The following is a 23,582-nucleotide window of genomic DNA, read 5'->3' on the forward strand; positions in this document are numbered from 1 at the left end:
CTCCATCAGGGCTAAATTCCAACTGTCCAGGATTTCTTCAGGTGGGCTGGGACCTTCTTTCTCCCTGGCCCGCTACTTGTCCGCAGCCACGAGCAGGGAGGCTTGAGCCCAGGCAGGATTCCAGTCTCTGGGATGAGCGTGACAGAAGAGACCCTCTGCTGGGGTGGTGGGAATTTCGGCGATCCCTCACACACGCAGAACCCTCCACTGGGGGAGGGGGGCTCCTCCCTTAATTGTCCCCCTCCCACCTCCGGGCTTTCTGTTTGCGGGAAGGGGGCAGCGGCTGGGACCCCCTTTCCTGGGCCACCCCAAGGAGATCCCAGCTTCCTACCCAGGCTGCTGGGGCCGCTGGCGGAAACCCTACGTAGCGGCTGGACCAAGCCTCAGCTGCGCCCCCAGAGCCGGGGCTTAGACCGCAGCCGGTCCCTGGGCTGCTGCGGTTCCCCGCGCCCGCCCCTCGGCCGCCGAGCCCCCTCCCCTCGCGTGACGCCGGCTGGCTCCGCTCCAGCTCCGGCCCCGGCTCCATCCCGCCGCGCTGCCCCGCCGCTCAGCGCGCGGCCCCTTTAAAGCCGGGCTGCGCCGGTCCCCGCGCCTGCCTCTTTCCCAGCCGGACCAGCTGCCGGCGCGGAGCGACCCGCCCCGCTCCCACGCGCTGCCCCGGACGGGCGGGCAGGAGCCGGGGGCAGGGCGCTGCAGCAGCAGGGGGCGGTGGCGGGCAGAGGCGCTGGATCCGAAGCGCCGGCGACCGCTCGGTTCCCAGGCGCAGCGCCCCATGCGTGTCTCCAGGCAGGCTGCAAGTCCCCGCCGGAGCCGCCTGCCTGCTGCCCTGGGGCCGGGGCTGCGCCTCCTGCCGGGCTGGCAGCGGGACCATGCGGCGCTGAAGCGCTCCCGGGGCCGGGGATCTCCGGGCACTGACCCCCCGCTCCCCCGCCTCTGAGGACGGACGGGCTCGGGACGGAGCTGCAGGGGAATGCGACAGTAAGTCCGGGCAACTTTGTCCTCCGGGGGCTGCGGGGGCAGCGGCTGCCCGCAGGGGGTGGGGAGGAGCGCGCCTGTTCGCGGCGCGGGGTGTTTCTCCTACAGCCGCTAACCCAGACACCAGCGCTGCGGAGAAAGCCCGAGGCGGCCGGTTCCTCCAGCCCGGAGAGACCCGGAGCGCAGGGCAGGCTGGCGGCTTGGCTCTGAGCGCGACCCGGTGTCTCCACAGCCGGTGACAGGATGGCAGCGAGGGCTGGTTAGCCCCAGGCGCGCTCTGCTGCAGCTCAGCCCACGGCTTGCAGCGGCTCCTCACCAGAGAAGGGGGGCTCCGGGCTGTGGGAGCAAACTCTTCCCCCTCAGCCCACTCCCCTCTGCCTGGGGGCCGACCCACTGCAACAGCCCGCCCCTCCGCGCGCCTTGTAACTTCGGGGGCGCATTTCTCAGCGTGCTGCGCGGATCCCCGCCTGAGGAGTTCTCATGCTGACAAGCCCCTGGTCCTGCGCGATGCTCGGTGGTTGGCACGAATGTCATGCGAGGGAGAGGCCAGGCAGAGTTGGACTGGAAATCTGAACAGTGCAGCGTGTTTGACAGTCTCCGTTTGGTTCAAGTAAGGAGCCATTTGAAATCCGGTGCCAGGAGAATGAAATGATTATCAGTGAAAAGCAGAGGTTGTATTTACTGGGTGCAGAAGTGCTTGGGGCAGGGGGGAAAGGAATCTAGAATTGCACAGTTTGAATGTATCCTTAGCCACTGTCTTGCTGATCATTTCAAATCCAAGATGAGTTCTAGACAGTAGCAATTCTCCATCCCTGAAACATGGGGCGTTTAACTGATACCTGAGTCATTACTTAATGGCTCAAATTCATATCTGAGGTTCTTTCTATGTTGTTTTCCATCTACTGGATGGATAGCAGTATTTTCTATACGACTTTAAAGCTACACCTGAGAGATTCTGAGTCCTACCAAACATTGTTTCGATATTGGCACCTTTGATGATAAATTCATTTCTTGTGTGCCTATTACTTTACATGCCTGAATACAATATGCATATGTTTTGATTTAGTTTTTGGATTATTTCCTTTCTTTCTTTCTGATGGTGTTTCAGCAGGCTTCCTGACAAGATTAGGGGTGGGGTTTTTTTAAAGCTTTTTAAATAATGAGACTACTGTAGCACTCAGTATTTTCCTTTATTTCAGTTACATAATTGTAGTTTTAATTCAAAGGATGAATGCAGAATGATTGGGAAGAGCACAGACAGATACATACTGACATGTATTATTTTATATATCTTTATAATCTCCTTGTATCCAGTATTTTGAACATAACTCCCAGCTATTAGCATATAATATATGGTATTGTCTCAAAATATTCATTTTCTGGTGATTCTATAGTAAGAGGAGCTGAATGAGATGCATTAAGAGTGGATTGGACAATCCATTTTATCAAAATTATTTTTTCCTTAAGATAGTAAAACCTTAAGATTGTATCCGCTTCTTGCTCTGCTGTTAGTAAGACAAGTCCTAAGAGTACCCTGTACAACTCTACTATGGAGAGAACATCTGTGCTGAACAGACTAAAATTTCTCTTTTACCAACAACCCATATTGAAGACAATCTTTAGCAGAAGGAACACTTTAATTTACTATTCACAGTTCTAGATATAATTTGCCAAGAAGGTAAATTAAGTGCAAGAGAGCTAATGTTTCATTTTAATTTCTTCTGATATCTGACAACCTTTAGAAGCAGGTGACCTCCAGTATGTTATCTTTGTGATGTGTACAGTTACTGTCATGTTATCTCATAGCAAAGTATTCTGGATAAACCAAAAGCTGCCACTTCAGTTCCTCAATTTAATTTTTAAATAGTAGCTACTTGTAAGAAAAAGCTCTATTTAAGATATTTGGATTTAAATCTTGTCCCTATTGAAATCAATGGTAAAACTCCCATTAACTCCAACAGAGGCAGGATTTCATTCTTGATTTTTTTTTTTTATATCATGATTTATGGCTGAGTGCCAACTAGCTTTTGAGTTGAAATTGACATGGCAAAGTCCAACTTCAGTTAGTGGCAGAATTTATAACCATTCTCCATAGAATTGCTATTGCATATTGGCTTATGCTTAATAAATACAAAAAAATTCCATATTCAGTATGCAACATTATGTTTTTTAAAAGAATAGGTGCCCAGACTTTAAAGGTCTTGTCATGTTAGCCAGAATTCTGTGTTGAAACTTTTGCATCATAAATAAGTTAGATAGCAATATGGTTTTGCCCCATATTTTAAAGACAGATATTGAAAAATGTATAGAAATATGTATGTTTCTGAACTAAACATTCCATTCTTATTTATTAATATTAGTTTTATTAATATAGAATTGGTTGAAAATGTAGAGTTTTACTAGGGTCCAGTTCTACAAGGTGCCCTATGCACCTTCAGGAGAGGCTCGTTACCTTACAAGATTGAACCATTATTAATTATTTTATTTTCTGGATGGCAACAACAATTAGCTGGTTAAACTTTGTGGAAAATATAGTTTAATGGGTTCTATTTTTAAAGACATGTACTTATTAGAGCAGGCCAGTTCTAATAAGGTTGAGAAATCGATTGGAAAACACTCTCAGAGAAGTAGCCTGCAAAATTTATTATAGAAATTTCCTCTCAATTTTCTACCAGCTCAAAATAAGTTTATTTTTTTTAAAGACTTAGTCTAGTATTTTCACTCTGATCAATTTGTGTTACAAAATAATACAGAAATTGAGACTTCATTTAGCAGCAATGGTGTCATGGATAGTCTACTTTTAATAGTATAAAAAGACAGCTTTCCTAATGAGCTATTGCAAGTCAGTAGCATAGCCAGAACTAGAATCCAGGTAGTCCTCTCTCTAGTCCATCAGTCTCTGGTTTGACGACATCTGTGGTCCAGCATGATTTTAGTTGAGAGATGTCCATTTGTCATGGGCGTGGTCAAGTTTCTCACGGTCCCATAGTGTGTTTACAATTCTGGCTCTCAGTGTTCCGTGCGGTTATTTAGCTCTAATTGACCCCTAAAAGTCTTCTAAGAGCCAAGTAAGCAGTGGAAGTGTTGGTAATGCTGCTAGACAATACTGATGTCCTGTGGTTCAGCATATTCTCTGGTTTGGCATCGGTCAGGTCCCAAGGGTCCTGGACTAGAGAGGTTCAACCTGTAGTATGCCAGAGCACATTGCACATTAAAGTCAGTGGGAGTTGAGGCTGCTTTCACCCAAAATACCCTAGATATCCTGAGCCTTAAATGATCACTTAATGAACATGTCCTGAGAGAAATAACTAATGTACTATAACTAAAAAACTGGATCAGAGTCAGTTAACTTCAATGTTTACTAGTAATAGCCTGCCAGAGAACAATGTTATAATTATATAGTGTTTGTTCTTTGCAGTTTTTGGTCATCACACCCACTTTTTGTTTTGGCATTGTTTTTCACACTAAGGCATAGAATGTGAACCCACTACACACTTCAATACTATAGCAGGGGTCTCCAGACTGTCCCTGAATAAAAAGATGCTGAAAGTTAGTCCGCAGAGTTGGGGTGGAGATATTTGGGTTAGTCTGCAGAGTGGGGGACAGGAACCTATGGTTATATGAATCCAGTGTAGCTAACACAGGATACAAATGGCACAGAGGGGCAATGGTCATTATCTCAGACTACAGACATAAATCTTCATTGTCAGCAGCACCTGCAGCGACATCATAAAAAATGACTGACTTGATATCCACCCGGCAATTACAATTTGGAAAGCTTGACAATAGGGCAAGAGCCAAATTCACTAGCAGATAGTGAAAAGCCTGAATTTGGGCATATTGTAACTGGGCTTCCTTTTAACCAACACAGTTCCTACAGGTGTCTCAGAGGTCTTATTGGAGATGTTCTTAGAATATACCTATTGTACTGATTGACTTGACCACTGGACAGTGAACTATTCATCTGGAACCAGTATTATGAGGACCTGCACATGTGGCTGACAGAACCTTAGGCAAATGGTTGTGAATTACTAACATGTAAAGGCAATCATGGTGGATCTTCTGGAAACAAATGAAGAAAAGATAAATTGCTGCTGATTCTGTGGAAAGGGGCATTCATTGGGACACTATCACTAAGAGTATGTTTAAACTACATTCCTCTTTCAAAAGAGGGATGTAAATTAGACATATCAAAATTGCAAATGAAGCTGGGATTTGAATTTCCCATGCTTCATTTGCATCATTGCATCATGGTGTTTTTTCGAAAAACGCTATTTCAAAAGTGAAACCACGGTTTAGAAGTGGTTCTTTCAAAAAGAAAATACTGAAGTCCTGTGGTTCAGCAAATTCTCTGGTTTGGCATCGGTCAGGTCCCAAGGGTCCTGGACTAGAGAGGTTCAACCTGTAGTATGCCAGAGCATATTGCACATTAAAGTCAGTGGGAGATGAGGCTGCTTTCACCCAAAATACCCTAGATATCCTGAGCCTTAAAGCCTTTTTCAAAAGATCCTGTCCTCTTTAACAGGAAGAACAATTGAAAGTTTGTGTATCCAGTCAAAGGGTAGAACTGGGCCATTTCATGTAGTTGACAGGAGAAATCACTGGATACAAAGGGGCAGAGGTTAAGCACCGTCAGCTGAACTGTCATAGGCTTCTGCTGCAGCCACTGCCCCCAGAACACCCACTCACGAGGATTCATATTGCCGACAGGGTCAACTGGTAAGTTACTGCTGATTGTCAGCGTTAACTTACTAAAGCTGTTACTGTTCTGGGAGGTGGGCCCTGCTGTAGGGAGAAGCTATTCTTCCTCCATAGCTGCACATCCCAGACTTCACAGAACCTGCATGGGGAGAGGCTTCCACAAGGCTAAGGTAAGGAAAACTGAGGCTGTAGTAGAGGGTCTCTTACTCTTGCATCCTTAGCCCCACACTCCATTAAACAATACTGTTCATGCTAATTGAGACTTGCCCCTGTAGCCTCTGCATTTCAGCTGCTAGTGCACTACTACTACCATGTACCACTATTCTACCTGCAATCCTGTCTTCATCCACAAAGATGATGCAGATGCATAGGCCCAGCATCTATTTAAGAAATGGGGCAAAAATTGTTGGAACCTAGATCTATCATCTGAACTTGGATTATTAATCTCTTCGTACAGTTTATACACAATAGAAAGTACAGCAAAGATTTGTCAAGGCTGATTATTTGCACCATACCTTGGACAATTAATCACAAATAGTCACTCTGAAAACATACATTTGGTTCTACGTGACATAGTCCAGCAAATGTTTTCCAGATTAGTCATGTACAACAGCATAAACAAGCAGCATGTCATTCCTGAGCTATGGCATTAATTAAGTCTTGTTTACTATTTCCAAGAGTTGGATGAATAATACATTTGATAACATTTGCAATATATTTGGAATACATTAATTAATATTTTGTTTTACTGTTTACCACCTCTAGCTGTCTGTATCTGTATGAAAAGGTGTGCTGTACTCTTGTCTGTGACAAGCTCTGTATGCTATATGGTACCTAAATAAGTTAATGGAGATTGCCTATCTCCTAGAAGTAGAAGGGACCTTGAAAGGTCATTGAGTCCAGTCCCCTGCCTTAACAGCAGGACCAAGTACCATCGCTGACAAACTTTTGCCCCAAATGGTCTCCCCAAGGATTGAACTCACAACCTTGGATTTATCAGGCTAACACTCAAACCACTGAGCTATCTCTCCCACCCAGCTGTACCACCTTGGTGCAAAACACAGGTGCCAGCTTGGTGTCTTAAAAGGCTTTTCGGCTCCTAGATGAACTTGTGAGTACTGAACTGCTTTTCCAAGATTAGCAAAGCAGATTGTTATTCCATTGTTCATATTAGAAAATAGATGTTTCTAAGGATGATGCCAAGTGAATTCATAGACCTAGTTTATCTCATGATTTAAAAGGGATTTGTGCCTATTGTCTTTTGACAACTCCAAACACATCTTGAGTACACTGAGAACTATATGAAATTACTGTAGAATTATTGTGCAGAGTTCAGTAGCAGTTCCGGAATTAAGACTGAAGTATGCTCAGAATTGCATGAATAGTTAACTTAAAAGGGAAACGACACAAAATTGAGGAGGCTAGTTAAACAGAAGTAAAAAGGAAGACACAAGTGAAATGCATGCAAGCTGCATGGAAGTTTTTTTTTTTCTAAAACACCGTGATAGAGGCTCAGACTATATGTATAAGAATGGCCGTACTGGGTCAGATCAAAGGTACATCTAGCTCAGTAGCTTGTCTGCTGACAGTGGCCAGCACCAGGTGCCCCAGAGGGGGTGGACCAAAGACTATGATCGAGCGATTTGTCTCGTGTCCTCCATCTCCAGCCTCTAACAAACAGAGGCCAGGAACACCATTTTTATCTCCTGGCTAATAACCTTTTATGGACCTAACCTCCATGAAATTATCTAACTTCTCTTTAAACTCTGTTAGTCGTAGCCTCTTCTGGCAAGGAGTTCCACAGGTTGACTGTGCACTGTGTGAAGAAGAACTTTCTTTTATTAGTTTTAAACCTGCTACCCATTAATTTCACCAGTTTGGCATCATCCCAACAGAGGATATCTAATGTAATGCCAAATTTTTAAAAAGGCTTCAGAGGCGATCCTGGCAATTATGGGACAGTATGCCTAAAGTTAGTATCAGGCAAATTGATTTAAATTATAGTAAAGAACAGAATTATTAGAGACACAGATGAATGTGATATGTTGAGGAAGAGTCAACATCCATTTTGTTAAGGGAAATCATGTCTCACCAAATCTATGAGAATTTTTTTATGACATCAATAAACATGTGGACAAGAGAGATCCGATGAATATAGTGTAGTTGGACTTTCAGACAGCCATTGATAAGATCCCACAACAAAGGCTCTTAAGCAACACATGAAATCATGGGGCAAGAGGGAAGTTCCTTTTATGGATCAGCAATTGACTAAAAGAGAGGAAACAAAGGGTAGGAATAAATGATCAGTTTTCAGAATGAAGAGAGGTAAATAGCAGGGCTCTGAAGGATCTGTTCTGGGAACATTAGTATTACTACTGTTCAGTATATTCAGAAATTATGTGGAAAAAGGGTAAACAGTAAGGTGGCAAAGTTCACATGTTATATTAAAAAAAAAAAACCTCAGGATAATTTAGTTCAGAACTGACAAGAGTTTCAAAGGGATCTCATAAAATGGAGTGATTGACAGTGAACAAATTCCAGGTTGATAAATACAGACAATGCTCATTGGAAATTGATGGAATCTAAATTTACTGTTACCACTCAAGAAGAGATATTGGATCATTTTGAATATTTCATTTTGAATAGAGCAGCAACAGTCAAAAAACTTAACCAAATTCTGGGAGCCGTTAGAAAAGGGATAGCAATGAGACAGAAAATATTATAATGCCACTATATAAATATATGGTATTCCCACACCTTAAATACCACATGTAGTTCAGGTCATCCCATTCCAAAAAAAAGATTAACATTTGAAAAAAATATGGAGAAGAGCAACTGAAATGATTAGGAGTATGGAACAGCTTCCGTATGAGGAGAGATGGAAAATACTTGGTTGTTCAGTTTAGAGAAGAGATTACTGATATGGCAGGGTGAAAGGGGACATAAGAGCATCTATAGAATCATGAATGACATGGAGAAAGCGAATAAGGAAGCATTGTTTTCCTTTCACATAATGCAAGAACCAGGGATCACCCGATACAATTAATAGGCAATAGATTTAAAACAAACATAAGGCAGTGTTTCTTCAAACAATGTACCATTGATCTGTGGAACTCCTTGCTGGAAGATGTTGTGACGACCAAAAATATAACTGCATTCAAATAGGAATAAGGTAAGTTCATATAGGTTACGTCTATCTGTGGTTGTTAGCCAAGATAGTCAAAGATGCAGTTCTGTTCTCTGGGTGTCTCTAAACGTCTGACTGCCAGATGGTAGGACTGGCTGGCAGGGGATGAATCATGCAATAATTGCTCAGTTCTGTTCACTCACTGTAAAACATCTGGCACTGCCAACTGTTGGAAGACAGGATATTGGGATGGATGGAACATTGGTCTGACCCTGTAAGACCACTCTTACGTTTTTATGTGCCCTTAAGACTAAAATCGTCCTGTTTCACATTTAATCTCTAAGTCTGTCACCACTCCTTTTCAAAAGAAAATTAAATTTTCCATTTACATTTTTAAGTGTAAAATTTACTTCTACAATGTCCACGGAACGATAATCAATGTCACCAGTGGGACTAATTAACCTCCTCACTAGAAGACTCAAAAGAAAGACAAAATTAGTATGGAGAGTGAATTAGCCACTTCGGTCTAAAGGTTACAGCTCCTGAAAGGTTGAAAGTGTGTTAGAGGGGTAATATGGGTAGCTTGTAGTGCTGCAGCCCATACTGTAAGGCTACGTCTACACTGGCACCCTTTTCCGGAAATGCTTAAAACGGAACAGTTTTCCATTATAAGTATTTCCGGAAAAAGCGCGTCTACATTGGCAGGATGCTTTTCCGGAAAAGCACTTTTTCCGGAAAAGCGTCCGTGGCCAATGTAGACGCGCTTTTATGGAAAAAAGCCCTGATCGTCATTTTCGCGATCGGGGCTTTTTTGCGGAAAAGACTAGAAAAGACTACTATGCTGTCTACACTGGCCCTTTTCCGGAATAGTTTTTCCGGAAAAGGACTTTTGCCTGAATGGGAGCAGCATAGTTTTTCCGGAAAAACACTGACAATTTTACAGTAGATCGTCATTGCTTTTCCGGAAAAGCAAGTGGCCAGTGTAGACAGCTGGCAAGTTATTCCGGAAAAGTGGCTGCTTTTCCGTAATAAGTGGCCCAGTGTAGACACAGCCTAACTGTATAGCTAATCAAATGACTTGATTTTCAATTGCTAGCTTTCTGATTCCTTAAATGAACACTAAATTAATTAGAATTATAAACAAATATAATTGAAAAAATATGTTATTGCCATTGTTTGTATCCTGATCTTCCCTGCTATACACTTAGTCATGCACATGTGTAAAGCTTCCTTCAAGGCTCTTAGGACATGTCTACACTAGGAAATTATTTCGAAATAATAACTCCCAAAATAACAAAAGTGAAAAAAGAGTGTTCCCACTATAGGGGTGCCTCCAAATTAGTCCAAGACATGCTCCATTATTGTGTATACACTACCTTGACTTAAAGCACTGGGGAGTAATTACTTCAGATTACTCTGGGGGGTAGTTATTTCGAAATAGCAGCAGTGGAGCATCCACACTAACATTATTTTGAAATAAGCATTATTCCCTGAGGAAAGCAAGAGTACAGATTTCAAAATAACCAGACTCTTATTTCAAAATAACAGGCTTGGTTGTGTGGACGCTCTGCTCATTTCAAAACAGCCTCCATTATTTTGAAATAACTCCGAAGTGTAGACCAATGCTCAGAGACTTATGCATTTTTGTTGCTTAAGCCTGATGGCATTGTCTGCTGTATATCAGCTGCCACCACACAGTAACCATCTTAAAAGGATGTGCCTTATTCCTGGCAGAAATGGAAAGAATGACATTGCATAAAGCATTAGTACTTTAGATGTTACATTTCATTCACTGGAGCATAAGGAACAACAAAAGTCACCTGGTGCTCTTTGGATTGTTGTGGCGGTGCTTCTCCAAGTTACTACTTAATTCCTGAGGTAAACAACTAATGAGAATATTACAGCCTCTCTTGGTATTATTAAACAAGCTGTGTGCAATCTCTCATGTACCATAAGTATTCTAGGATTGGATATGACAGGGGACACTTGCAATTGAATTCACCACTTCCCTTGGTTATTTAGAGAACCTTTTTTAATGCACTCACCTTTTTAGCACTGGGAGAAGTAGCTGGGACTGGCCACCTTCTTATTCAAGTCTTCTGACAAGAACACCTGATGCTCATTGTGTTTTTACCAGCTCCCACTGTGGCCACATCTTCTTTCAACCACTCAGTCTCTGCTCCTAAGAAAGGCACAAGTGCTAGGTAAGAGAGATGCTCCTATGCTCAGGGTAGGACTTGTACAGGTTGGACCTCACTTGTCTAGCACCCTTGGGATCTGACTGGTCCTGAACAAGGGGATTTGCTGAACCAGGAGAGGTCCCTGCCCTCTTGGCCTGTGCTGCCACTGGGTTAGGGCTTCAGCCTGCCCCTTCTTGCTGCCCCATCCCACTGGGGCTCTCTAGAGGCTGCCAGGCCCGCTGTTGTGAGGGCCAGAGTGCCACGGACAGAGCACCACAGATGGGGCTGGAGCTCTGCAGCCACCAGTCTCTGTGGCCAGAGCCTCAGCAGCTGGAGCAGAGCTCTACAGCCACCTCGCTCTGCAGCTAGGGCCAGAGCTGCACAGCCAGGGCTGGGGCAAAGAGCTGGGGCCAGAGCTCCGTAGCCAGGCCAGAGTTCCCTAACTGCCTCTGAGGCTGGCGCTCCATGGCCACTGATGGAAACAAAACTCCCTGCTGTGCCACCCATTTGGCTGAGTTGCCGGTGCTCCCTATGGTGCTCCTGCCCTGCCACCAGACCTCCCTTTTCCTGGACTATGGTCCAGGAACATCCACAGTCTGGCATGGATCACAGATGTTGCCAGACCAGGGAGTCCTGGTTAAGGGAGGTACAGCCTGTACTAACATTAGGGCCTGAAATATGTATCACAGGCCTGGTGTGAGGCCTCAGGCCTAGGCACCATGGTCAAGACTTTGCTAACACAAAGCAAGGTGAAGCTGTGAGCAAGAGGCAGGCTCTGCTAATAGAATCTGCCATGAACAGGGTTAATTATGTAAAACCGTATATGATTCTAGGCTGGAAGTACATTCCAAAATGGTTGTAAGAGAACACAGCATAAAGAAATATCTTGGTACCAACACACTCCCCACAAATAACAAACATTCTGACCCAGGTTCAGGACCTGGTCTAAACTGACAGCATGATAGAGAGTGATCCCATCACCTTTTCCATGGGGGTATCTAGGTAATGTCAGAGGGTGGCAACCTGATCTGTCAGGAGTGATGTGTCACTTGTTTGTACCTATGTATAAAAATGTACCCCCGAGGAGCTTTGTCCAGCCTAGGGGGCAATGGCAAATCCCTGTCACTGACTTAGCAGAGTCCATTGTGGCAGGCACATATTACTATTACTGTGCTTTTTACAATAAACCTGGCCAGGTGCCTTCAATCCTTCTTTGATTTTGTGGTCTTTGGAGGCTCTCTCGGAGTCTGCTGTTTGCTACTTGTGCAAAGAAAGCATGATACACAGAGGCCACACATGCAGCCAAACAAATAGCATCACTGAATAGAGCAAGAGACCTGTCAGACACCACACCGGTGACTTTACGCAACCACAGTGCTGTGGGATTTGAGTGGATAAATTGTGGTGTTAAGGGTGGGAGATGAATAAGGGTGTGTGTGTGTGTGTGTGTGTGTGTGTGTGTGTGTGTGTGTGTGTGTGTGTGTGTGTGTGTGTGTGTGCTGGCAAAGGAATGGAAGAGGGAGAGAGATAGGCAAAGGGGGATGGGAAGAGTTTCAGAGAGAAAAGGGAAAGGAGAAGTAAAAGGAAATAACTGATGGTAAAACAAAGTGTGAGGAAAACGAAAAATGTAGACAAAACTATGTGGTAGAACTGGTAGACTATAGTCAGATGAAGTGATTATTTACTTTTAATGTAACAAGGTCATATATGTTATGTTCATGCATTACTAAGTACACTATTATATAACAGGGAAAGAAAATATACAGATTAAAAATCCCCCAAAAAATAACTTGCTTTTGAATTTCCAGAATTTCAGTAGAAATATATATGAAGATGGCACAGTATTTATATAGGTTTGGTCATTTTGTTATACAGTTAAAACCGTGGTATGCAACACACTAGACACTAACCACATATGGCTATTGGGCCATTTGAGTGTGGCTAGTTCACTATAGAAGTAGCCATTATAGTGCCTACTGCTTCAGAACTGGTTGGACACTATGGAGTTAAAAGGATATAATGAAGACTTCCTATTTTATATTTGTTGTACTTCATTTCATGCACAATATTTCAAATAAGCACAAACAATAAAGAGCAATATGAAGCTGATGCACTGTCAATGAGAGTATTTCAATAAACTTTGTTGGTCTTTGGTGGGCTTCGGTGTAGGTCCTTTATATGTGCATTCCTCTGGAGAAACTAAAGCTAAGCTCAGACAAAGCCATAAATAGCTTTTTGGATAGGAGAGTTACAATACCCCAATATTAGAAAATCATTAAGGGCTGATTTTCCTGGCAGCTGTGTGAGTATGCAGTTATGGGAGGAGCATAAATAAATCCATTCACTGGAGTCATCCATAACAAGAGGAGTGCATACTCAGGGTAGGAAAATTGTACAGTCCAGGCCTCAATTTTGTTTAATTGAAATCAGTGGTAGAATTCCCATTAACATTAATGCCAGCAAAATCAAATCAATAGCATATTGTTTTGTGTGCCAGTTGTTCAGAGCTGAGAAAATTATAGACTATTCAGGGATTGCCACTGGAAATACCTACATATGGCTTCTCATATAAATATATCAGGTTCGCTCTTTCAGCCATCACCACTGACAAGTCATTCTCAGAAAGACATGACACTTTGGGAAAATGCCCAAGACCTGCCTACACTGTATCATGATCAGTGGAACTGGTATCACAGGGCCATATTTCCTGGAGGGATATTATTGCAGGCAGCTAAGGAAAATGGGATGTGTTAGATGATTATGCTTGAAGCAACTCAGCCAAAGGGACAAAACACTGTATAGGGTTACTGCAAAGTTCCGCTTATGCAAATTAATATTTACTCAATTAAAATGGTGAGACTATCTGAGCTCTGAGTTTTCTGTAGCGCAGCAGTAGGCAGAGTGAGCCATGGGACTCAGTCTGAAACCTCCTAGAACCCTGGAGTTTGCAGACACAAAGCTATTCTGGTAATGAACATGATACAAGATGGAATCGGAGGGGTTCACAAACCTGGCCATGCAGGAGGTCAATAGCAGGAAAGCAAACATATTGTTTTACCTTCTAAGGAACAAGGAAGAGAGATCTGTAGCCCTACCTCAAACCTCACAACAGTTCTAGGAGCTTTCTGGAACTATTGCTCCCCAAAGAACAACAGAACGCCAGAGCAATGTGGAGTTTTGCGAGAGGCCAATGTGAAGGAGGGCATAGAACCTATGTCACTGTCTTACGCACACTGGCTACTACGGACAATTTTGGGGACTTTACAGACCGGGGGTAGCCTCAAGCGTGGTGTGGCCCACCTACTTACCATCCAAGCCAACCCTGTCCCCAGTCCAAGCTCTGCTCCTGCCCCAGTGCTTGCCCTGCTCCACCCACCTGGCACTCTTTCAAGTGAGCAGGGTCAAGCCATGGGTGCTTGTCCCACTCCATCCACTGTGTGCTCCAGGTAGGGTCTGGGGCACTGTCCCCTCTAAATTTTTTTTCAACCATGTGTGCAATAAATTTTGTTATGTGCACCAAGGCATGTGTGGCTGTGCACCACCAGTAGAAACATGCTGCTGGCTGTGGGCACTCTGCTAATCAGTTGGGTGACATTTGAAACTTTCCTGGGTGGCTGCCCAAGCACTCAGCTTACAGGGAACCACTGGTCTGGGATCAGGATTTGTCCCGCTCCACCCACCCCATGCTCCTGCTGACTATGGTTGGGCCTGAGGCTTTTCCCACTTCACCCACCCAGAGCTTCTGTAGGGGAGCGGGGTTGGGAAAGGGGGGGGCTTGCTCTGCTCCATCCACCCAGTGCTCCAGCCATGGAGCTGGGTTGGGGACTTGCTCTGCTCTGCTCAGCCCGTGTTCCTGCCAAGGAGCGGGGGCCGAAGCACGGAGGCTTGTCTGCTCCAGCTGGCAGATGCTCCAGCCGGAGAGTTGGATCAGGGTCTTACCCTGCTCTGCCTGCCTGGCGCTTCAGCCATAGAGCTATACTTGCCGGGGAGCGGATTGGGACATGGGGGCTTGCAAGCCTCTGACCCTCTCTCCGCAGTTGGAGTGCTGGAGGTGCAACGCCCTGTGCTCTGACCCTGTTCCCGTGTGGGAGTGCCTGGCAGGCAGAGTAGGGAAAGCCCATTGTATTGCTCTCCAGCAGCAATGCTGGGTGGGGGAGAGGTGTGGCATGTAGGTGAGAACACACGTTTTTTCAGTCCTGTTTGTCCAGGATTCCTAGCCAGAATGTTTATCACATACTAGCAGGTTGGAGGGAGGCGAGGTGGCCCCAGTGGCTCTTACCCCAGCCCTTCTGTCATTGCCCGCCCATCCTAAATCAGGGCCCACCCAAGAATTGTAGTCTACCTATGCTACTGTGAGAGACTTCCTGACTAGGAAGGGAGGGGCTCCAGCGCTCAGGATCATCACCAGTTGGAGCAGCTGCTCTGAAAACATGAATTCATGTTAGACAAAAGCTTAGACCATAGATTGTGCAGCAGAAACTCAAAAGAAAGGCTGAAAGCCCATGGAAGCATGACCCTTCCCTTCCCCCCCCCCCCCCCCCACCAGAAGCAAATGCAGGAGGAGAGCAGCGGCCAGGGTTCTGTGCCCCTAGTGCCATGCATTTACTATTGAGGAAGTAGCCTGCACCAGGATAGCATTTCAAGGAGTGTGGCTAGTTGGACCATTTTAACAGAGTGAGCAAGAGCAGAGGAAGATCCCAGAAACATTGCCAGAATTCTACAGGGTGAGAGAGGGGCTCGTCAGACTACAGTGATAACCAAATGACTCTTGCCTTGAGTCTGTGAGCACAGCCAGGTCAGGCTGGAGAGAAAAGCAGCGAAGGACTCTCTGTAACAATGTTAACAGGGAAACACCCTATCTGATTTGAGCTGGACGGCCAGGCCTCCTGCAGTGTGATATCTTGGGGGTAAATTGGACTCAAACATACCCATTATAAATAGCAAGTTCATTCTAATAATGTACAGCCCATAGAAAATGGGCCTTCACAGTAAGTAAATAAAAAAATATAAGATGGTACCAACTGAAGCTTGTGGTGGTGAATGGTAAGTATCACAGACCCCTTGTCAGGAACATAACTAGATTAGCCACAGATCTTATCAGCATCAAAAAGTTATAGCTGCAGCATAAGACGCAAAAAGAGGGATTCCCATGGACAATGGAGGAAATTAAAAAAAACATTAGGAATGTTTTCAAGCATGAGGAATGCCTCAAAGGAAAGCAGCAATGAGACGTAGACAACCCCCCTTCCCTCGAGACACCGAAGTGCTTACCATGAAGGGAAATTCCATTGGCTCCATGAAAGGAGCTCAAAAGTCTGCAGAGCGGAGGTATAATAGCATATGTACAGCATGGGCAAACAGCATGGTGATAGTAAAGAGGTCAAATTACCCATCTTCATAGACCCAAAGCCACCACACGGGGCATTGAAAGAATGCCATTGACCACTGTTGATTACATCTCTCCAGAAGCTTTCAAAGGCAGAATATTTAGGGTCTGTGATGTAAGGAATGGGTTTTGATATATAAGCTTGGATAAAAGGAGTCCAGAATGCTGACAACTTTCCCAACACCATTTGATTTCTACAGATGGCTGCTAATGCTGACTGGCATAAGCTCAAAGGACTGCCTGGGGTGAAAATAATTGCAGACAATATCCTTCTAGTGGGTGGAGGGAACAATGCTGCAGCAGCTGAACAAGACTATAACAAAAAACTGCTGGCTTTTCCATGGAGATGCAAAGGCAAAAACATAAAACTCAGCCCAGAAAAAGTGAGACTCCACCAGCATTTGGTGGCCTACACTATACATCTGTTCACAGCAGAGGGATTGAAAACGGTCCCCAGCAAGATCAAGGAAGTCAGTCTTGCAAGCGTCAGCGGTTGTGAAAGGGGTACGGCACTTCCTAGCAATGATAAATTATCTGTGCAAGTTCTGCACACACCAGGGACAGTAGCAGAACCATGTCAGCTCACAAGGTGGAATGGTGATTGGGACTCAGCAGGTTCCCAACAGCATGGATTTGACGAGCTGAAACAAATTATACTGGATGCCCCTGTTGTGAAGGACAACCACTGACTCCAGTGACACATACCTGAGAAATGAGAGGATGTAGCTCTCTCCTCTTCTCCCCGCCGAACCAGCTAGTTGCTTCTGCCAGCAGAGCCATGTCCGAGATTGAATAGGGTATAGCCACACAGGAAAAAAAATTCTGGCAGTGGAGTGAAGTGACTCCATCAGTCTATCTGTAGCTACCCAGCGATTATGCAATCAAACCATGAACTTGTAGAGACAATCATGGCAAAGCTGTTAGAGCTCCAAAGAGATTGCAGTGCATGGGGATGCACTTCCAGTGCAATCTAGTGAACATCAGATATTGTCCAAGGTTATTACTGGTGTTGGCTGACATCAGAGCAGAGCATATAAACCCAGCAGCAGCAAGTTTGGGGAAAAGGATCAGAACATAAGTCTCTTATTTCATGGATTCATGAGTTGCCCAAGTTCAAGAGTAGCCTCTGTTTTCCACCAACTTTATTCTCTAGGCAAAAAATACATGCCTTAGGCAGGCTTAAGCATGTGTTTATTGGCTGGGAATGACAACTCTGCTCCTTGATAAGAGTTTGATACCTACGGGTATGTCTACGCTACAGCGTTAATTCAAGTTAACTTAATTCAAAATAGTTAATTCAAATTAAGCTAATTCGAAATAACGCATCTATACACAAACTATTTTGAAATAGCACATCCACACTGAGTGGACCCTGAACCAAAGTTAAGGGTGGCTGGAACCAGTGCCAGCAGGGCATCAGGTTAGGACTTAGTGTGTGGGGCTGCTGCCTGAGGCTAACTGAGCTCTGCGCTTAAAGGGACCCTGCCCTCACCCCGGACAGACAGTTCTCAGGGTTCCCCACTTGCTTGTCTACCTCAATGAGGGACAGCAAAGCAGTCCTGTCTTGGAGTGCCCTGAGTGCCTGCACTCGGGATACCACAGCACTCGGCCACATGGAGCCAGAGCTGCCCCTGGGCACGCCGGTGCATCCCATGGGGTCGTTGCCATCAGCCTGGCTGCACTTGCTGCAGGCTGCCATCGGCGGGGGGGGGGGGGGGGGGGTGTCCATCGGAGGGCTGTCAGGATCCAGGAGGCCCTACGGGGAGAGCATCCACCCTGAGGAGCTTGTGCCCCATTTCTCCCTCACGTCCTTCCACTTACCCCTCCCTAGCCCCCCTTCCTGATGTCAAACAAAAGACACGTATCTTCAAAAATAGAAACTGGGTTTATTGAACAGAACTGGGGGGGGAGGGGGGAAGGAATGAACCTCTGGGTAGACTGGCAAAAGGAGGTGGGAGAGGGGAAGAGAGAGGGTGGGAGAAACCTGGGAGGAGGGAGCTGGAAGGGGGAAGTAAGGAGAGGAAGGGGGAGGGGAAGCTCAGGGTTGGGAGTCTCACCAGACCAACTTGATTTTCATGCAAATCTGCTCCTGGGTTCGCATGTGGCCTTTGGTGGCCAGGCTGGCAGCTATCCTGCCATAGACAGCTGTGTTCCTTCATCCAGTGCGGAGATCATGGACGTTGGTGGCATCCCCTCCAAACCTGAATAAGGTCCATGATCTCTACCCTGGACCAGGAAGGTGCCCACCTTCTCCAGCCCCTGTCAGGCTCCTGGGAGCTGGCAGACTGCTCCTGGGAAGTGGTGGAGGGCTGGCTGCCAGTGGCTTGCTGGCTCATGTTTTGGGGCCACTGGATCAGCAGCCCCGGTGGCCACTGCTGGCTCTGGGCTGCCAGGCTTGGAGCTGGCACAGGCACTGTGGCCAGGGTCTACCCCTTTAATGGCTCCGGGGCTGGGGGAGAGGAGAGTAAGTTTTCCTAGTTGTGCCCAGAGTGGCCACCAGGGCTCCCTGGGAAGGGCTGGAGGCTCTCTATTCGAATTAAGTGTCTACACAGCACTTAATTTGAAATAGTTATTTCGAATTTGGCGTTACTCCTCGTAGAATGAGGTTTACCAAATTCGAATTAAGCGCTCCACTATTTCAAATTAATTTCGAAATAGCGGTTTGCATGTATAGATGCTATTAAAGTTAATTCGAAATAATGGCAGTTATTTCGAATTAACTTTGCAGTGTAGACATACTCTACCAGCCTTGTGATAACTGACAGCAAAAAGACATTTCTCCTGTCAGTAGACTGGAAAAGGCTGATCTAGCCTTGTGGTCAGGTGGGCATCAGGCCTAGCAGCTAGAGTCAGAGCTGTAGTCAGTAATCAGTAGCCAGAGCCAAGGGTCAAACAAGAGGACAGGAACTGGAGCAAGTAGATGTGGTCGAAGGACGTATTCAAAACAGGATCAGGACAGAGGCAAGGCTGGTGCAAGCCAGGAACAGGCACGGGGGTAAGTGTGAGCAATGAGAAACTGGTGAGCTGCTGCTGGCTTCAGACTTATTGGCCTTTTGTGAAAAGTAGCTCTTGATTACAGTGGACGACTATTCAAATTTTGGGTAGGGTGATGCCCCGTACCTGACACAAGAAGCAAATGAGTTATTGGCAGAGTAAGGGCCCACTTTGAGAGACGTGGTAGAGCAATGTTTTTCAAACTTGGGTTGCAGGGTCGCCAGGATGAGCTGCTGGCAGGCCTGTGCCACTTTGTTTACTTAATGTGTCCATAGCCACGGAGCCTTGCAGGTCTCACTGGCTGTGGTACACTTTGGCTGGAAACTGTGAACTGTAGCCAATGGGAGTTGTGAAGCTCCGTGGCTATGGACACATTAAATAAAACAACATGGGCCTGCCAGCGATTTACCCTGGTGGCCACAATCCACATCTGAAAAATGCTGTGATAGAGCCCTGCATGGTATCTAGTATAGAACCCGGCAGTGAGACTGGGATCTTGCAGATCCCACAGAACCCACTGCCATAATAGCAGGAACAGTCCCACACAGAGCTAAACTATGATGTTGCGGACAGCGTAGTCAATAACAGGTCCTAATTTGCCTGGGAAGAATTAGAGGAATTTCCTTACAAATGAGAATTTGTTTACCATACCTTCTCCACAGTGTACTCACAGGCTGTGTCTACACTGGCAAGTTATTCTGGAAAATCAGCCGCATTTCCAGAAACACTTGCCAGCTGTCTACACTGGCCGCTTGAATTTCCGGAAAAGCACTGATGATCTAATGTAAAATCATAAGTGCTTTTCCAGAAAAACTATGCTGCTCCTGTTCGGGCAAAAGTCTTCTTTTGGAAAACTGTTCCGGAAAAGGGCCAGTGTAGATAGCACAGTAGTGTTTTCCGCAAAAAAGCCCCAATCGCGAAAATGACGATCGGGGCTTTTTTGCGGAAAAGCGCGTCTAGATTGGCCATGGATGCTTTTCCGGGAAAAGTGCTTTTCCGGAAAAGCGTCCTGCCAATCTAGACGCGCTTTTCCAAAAATGCTTTTAACAGAAAACATTTCCGTTAAAAGCATTTCTGGAAAATCATGCCAGTGTAGATGTAGCCACAGGGTACGTCTACACTTGCTCCCTTGTTCAAGTTAGGGATGCAAATGAAGGCGACCGAAATTGCTAATGAAGTGGGGATTTAAATATCCTGCACTTCATTAGCATGATCTTGCCAGTGTGTTACTCCGCTCAACAGCTGATTCGAACCAGGAAGTGCGCTCAGGGACGCGTTAGTTCGAACCAACCCCTTGGTTCGAACTAACGTTATTCCTCAAAAAATGAACTAGGAAGCAAGTGTAGACATACCCACAGAGTCATGAGTAATAGTAAGATGGAATCGGTTGGGAAAACAGCTTAGTGACAGCTACTCAAGGTTGTGTTTTGTTTTTGTTTTAGACCCCTTCTTAGCATTTTTGGCTTGCAGGAATACCCCAAAACAGTCCTTCACAGTTAGTGATGAGACAAAGGACCAAAACTCTGGAAACAATGTCAGGAGATCTGTTTCAGCCAGAGGACGAAGGTACCACTGAGAGGAGATGGGCCACAAACAGAGATAGCAGACAGTAGATTCTGACTAGTCAGCCAAGGATCTACTGGCCCTGGAGACTGCCAGGTACATGAGTTTGAAAAACCCACGGTTAGAGACAAAAGTAGAAATGGACTGAAGTATTACTGCACCCACACAGCCCCCTAAGTCATACAATGTGAGGGTATGTCTACACTACCCCCCTAGTTCGAACTAGGGGGGTAATGTAGTCATTCGGAGTTGCAAATGAAGCCCGGGATTTGAATTTCCCGGGCTTCATTTGCATAAAGCTGGCCGGCGCCATTTTTAAATGCCGGCTAGGACGGACCTCGTGCCACGCGGCTACACGCGGCACGGACTAGCTAGTTCGGATTAGGCTTCCTATTCCGAACTAGCTGTATACCTTGTTCCACGAGGAATAGGAATAGGAAGCCTAATCCGAACTAGCTAGTCCGTGCCGCGTGTAGCCGCGGGAAATTCAAATCCTGGGCTTCATTTGCAACTCCGAATGACTACATTACCCCCCTAGTTCGAACTAGGGGGGGTAGTGTAGACATACCCTGACTGAACAACAGAGACAAGTAATCTGAAGTAACAGCTCACACTTAATAAGAATCAGACTCAAAACTCAGAGTCTACAAAGATAAATGTGATGATCATAGAACAGAAAGACAGAGAACCATCTAGAGTGTGAATGCACAGAGAGATAGTTTGCAAGACTTAGAAACAGGGGACAGGAAGACAGAAAGATCACTCCTTGTGTGGTCAACTGTTAAGGAGACCAAAGAATTTCAAAGGCAAGGCAACCATCTGTGTCTGTGGTAAAGACAAGATTTCAATTTAGCTATGATCTAGCATCCTCTGGCCAGTGGGACATGGGGTGAATGCCTCAGTATCAATTATTGGTCTTTAATGTTTGTATTGAAATGTTTGTAAAATAGGGAAGATGTATCATGATCAGTGGAAATGGAGTCAGAGAGGCCATGCTCCTTACACAGACAGTTATTGAGAGGGTACCAGGAAAGCACAGGATGCTGGGAAGTAGTTTGGAAGCTACTTAGACACATGGACAGAGCAGTGCACAGAGATTCATAAAATTCCACCAGTTAATTTTAAACTGCATTCAGGAACTCTTTTTATGAATGAAACAAGCACAAGTGCTTTCCAACTGCTCTCAGAGGATCAGTTGCCTGCACTATTGCTTGAAGTTGCATTACTCTTCCTTGTACTGTGAAAGATTGTGTTGAGCAAAATGGCCACAAAATCCCTTTTAATATGGGGGTAAGGGAGTGGGACTTACTGGGCCAAAATGGGTGGCTCTGGCTAGGAAAAAGGTTATGATCAGGATGGCCAGTTATGTATTAATTCAGTGCATCCTTCATTGTATCAGGAGTTTGCACTGGTAAGGGCCTACAAAGCACTGATTTTTCACTGAAGATGCCTACCTACTGACAGCAACTCAGTGAAAAAAATTGAGCAATAACTGTGAGACATCACTAGTGATATTAATACCAGCACAACCAACTCATGAGCTTATCCGTGTACAATGGGTTAGGACATTTCATTTCAATTTTACTAATAGGATGATGAAAATATTTATATCCTTCACTGCATGCATAAAATTCACCACTTGGCTAGAAAGGTTTAATTCAGTTGAAAGTGATTCATCAGATATGCTGCAACTTTGCCATATTATTTGAGAAAATCAGTGATGGAGGTGTTAAAGTGACAAGTGTGATATTTGGGCAAGCTTTAGAGTTTTCCTCAAATATAATGCCAACGTGGAAAAACATAGTTGGTATGGTCATTACAGCCAGTGGAAAAATGCCAATTATTTTTTGAGACAAGGTATCTTTTATTGGACCAACTGCTGTTGGTGAGAGAGAAAAGCTTTCAAGCTTATACAGAGTTCCAAGCTTGTCTCTCTCAGCAGCAGAAATAGGTCTATTAAAAGGTATTACTACCATGTGGGACCAACATGGCTGCAACAACATTGCATACGATTATTTTTCATGGATGTTTTTTAAAAAGAAAGAAAGAAAGTTCTTTTGTGGAAAAAATCAATTTCAGTTGGGGAGGAGAAAGAACCTAGTAATTTTTTTCATTTTGGGGGAAAAACAGTTTTTTGATAGAGAAACTGGAAAATGTGACCAAAATTTAAGCTTTTCACATTTTTCATTACTTTGGGAAAAAAATGCTACTCTCCGTAATGGGAACACCAGGAGCTCTTTTATTGGTATTAGTATATGACATTATGTAAATTAAAAATCTTTAATGCACTAGAAATGGTTCTCTAGGCCCTAGAATGGATCGTGGAGTCCCTGAGTGCAAGATCCCCCTACCTTTTATGGCAGTGTGTGCATAATAGTGAAGCACAAGCTTGGCTGTGGAAGATTCCTTTCTCTTTGATTAATATCTTTTGAAACGGAGAGCTTACAATGATCATTTCCATAATAAAACTAATGTGCACAGAATAAGCTTTTGTGAATAGGACAGAAACCTGATGTAGTAGCCTGGCCCTACTCAAGTCAATGGCCTGTGCAGTTTTGTGAAACAATTGTTCAGGTTTGTATGTATCATACATGGGGCGTGTATGTGGAGATGTGCATAGGGCTGAGGATTAGGGTGGGAGAGAAGCAGACTGTCT

The 23,582-nt window shown here is 45.0% G+C and overlaps 1 protein-coding gene across 2 annotated transcripts in view; it reads left to right on the forward strand.

The window, feature by feature from the left end:
• The first annotated feature begins 518 nt into the window (after positions 1 to 518).
• The window catches only part of CALCR (calcitonin receptor), a 261,965-nt gene continuing 238,901 nt past the window's right edge, over positions 519 to 23,582 (forward strand). The window contains exons 1-2 of one of the 2 annotated variants that reach the window (XM_089776702.1): positions 519 to 978; positions 1,208 to 1,585. In XM_089776702.1, coding sequence (XP_089632828.1) covers positions 1,503 to 1,585 — 83 coding nt within the window. In that variant the 5' untranslated portion in view covers positions 519 to 978; positions 1,208 to 1,502. The remainder of the gene's footprint in view (positions 979 to 1,207; positions 1,586 to 23,582) is intronic. The other variant, XM_075922361.2, reaches the window with a different exon arrangement.

This window comes from Pelodiscus sinensis, chromosome 2 (assembly GCF_052426305.1).
Source record: "Pelodiscus sinensis isolate ZL-2025 chromosome 2, ASM5242630v1, whole genome shotgun sequence".
In the NCBI taxonomy this organism is placed as follows: Eukaryota; Metazoa; Chordata; order Testudines; family Trionychidae; genus Pelodiscus; species Pelodiscus sinensis.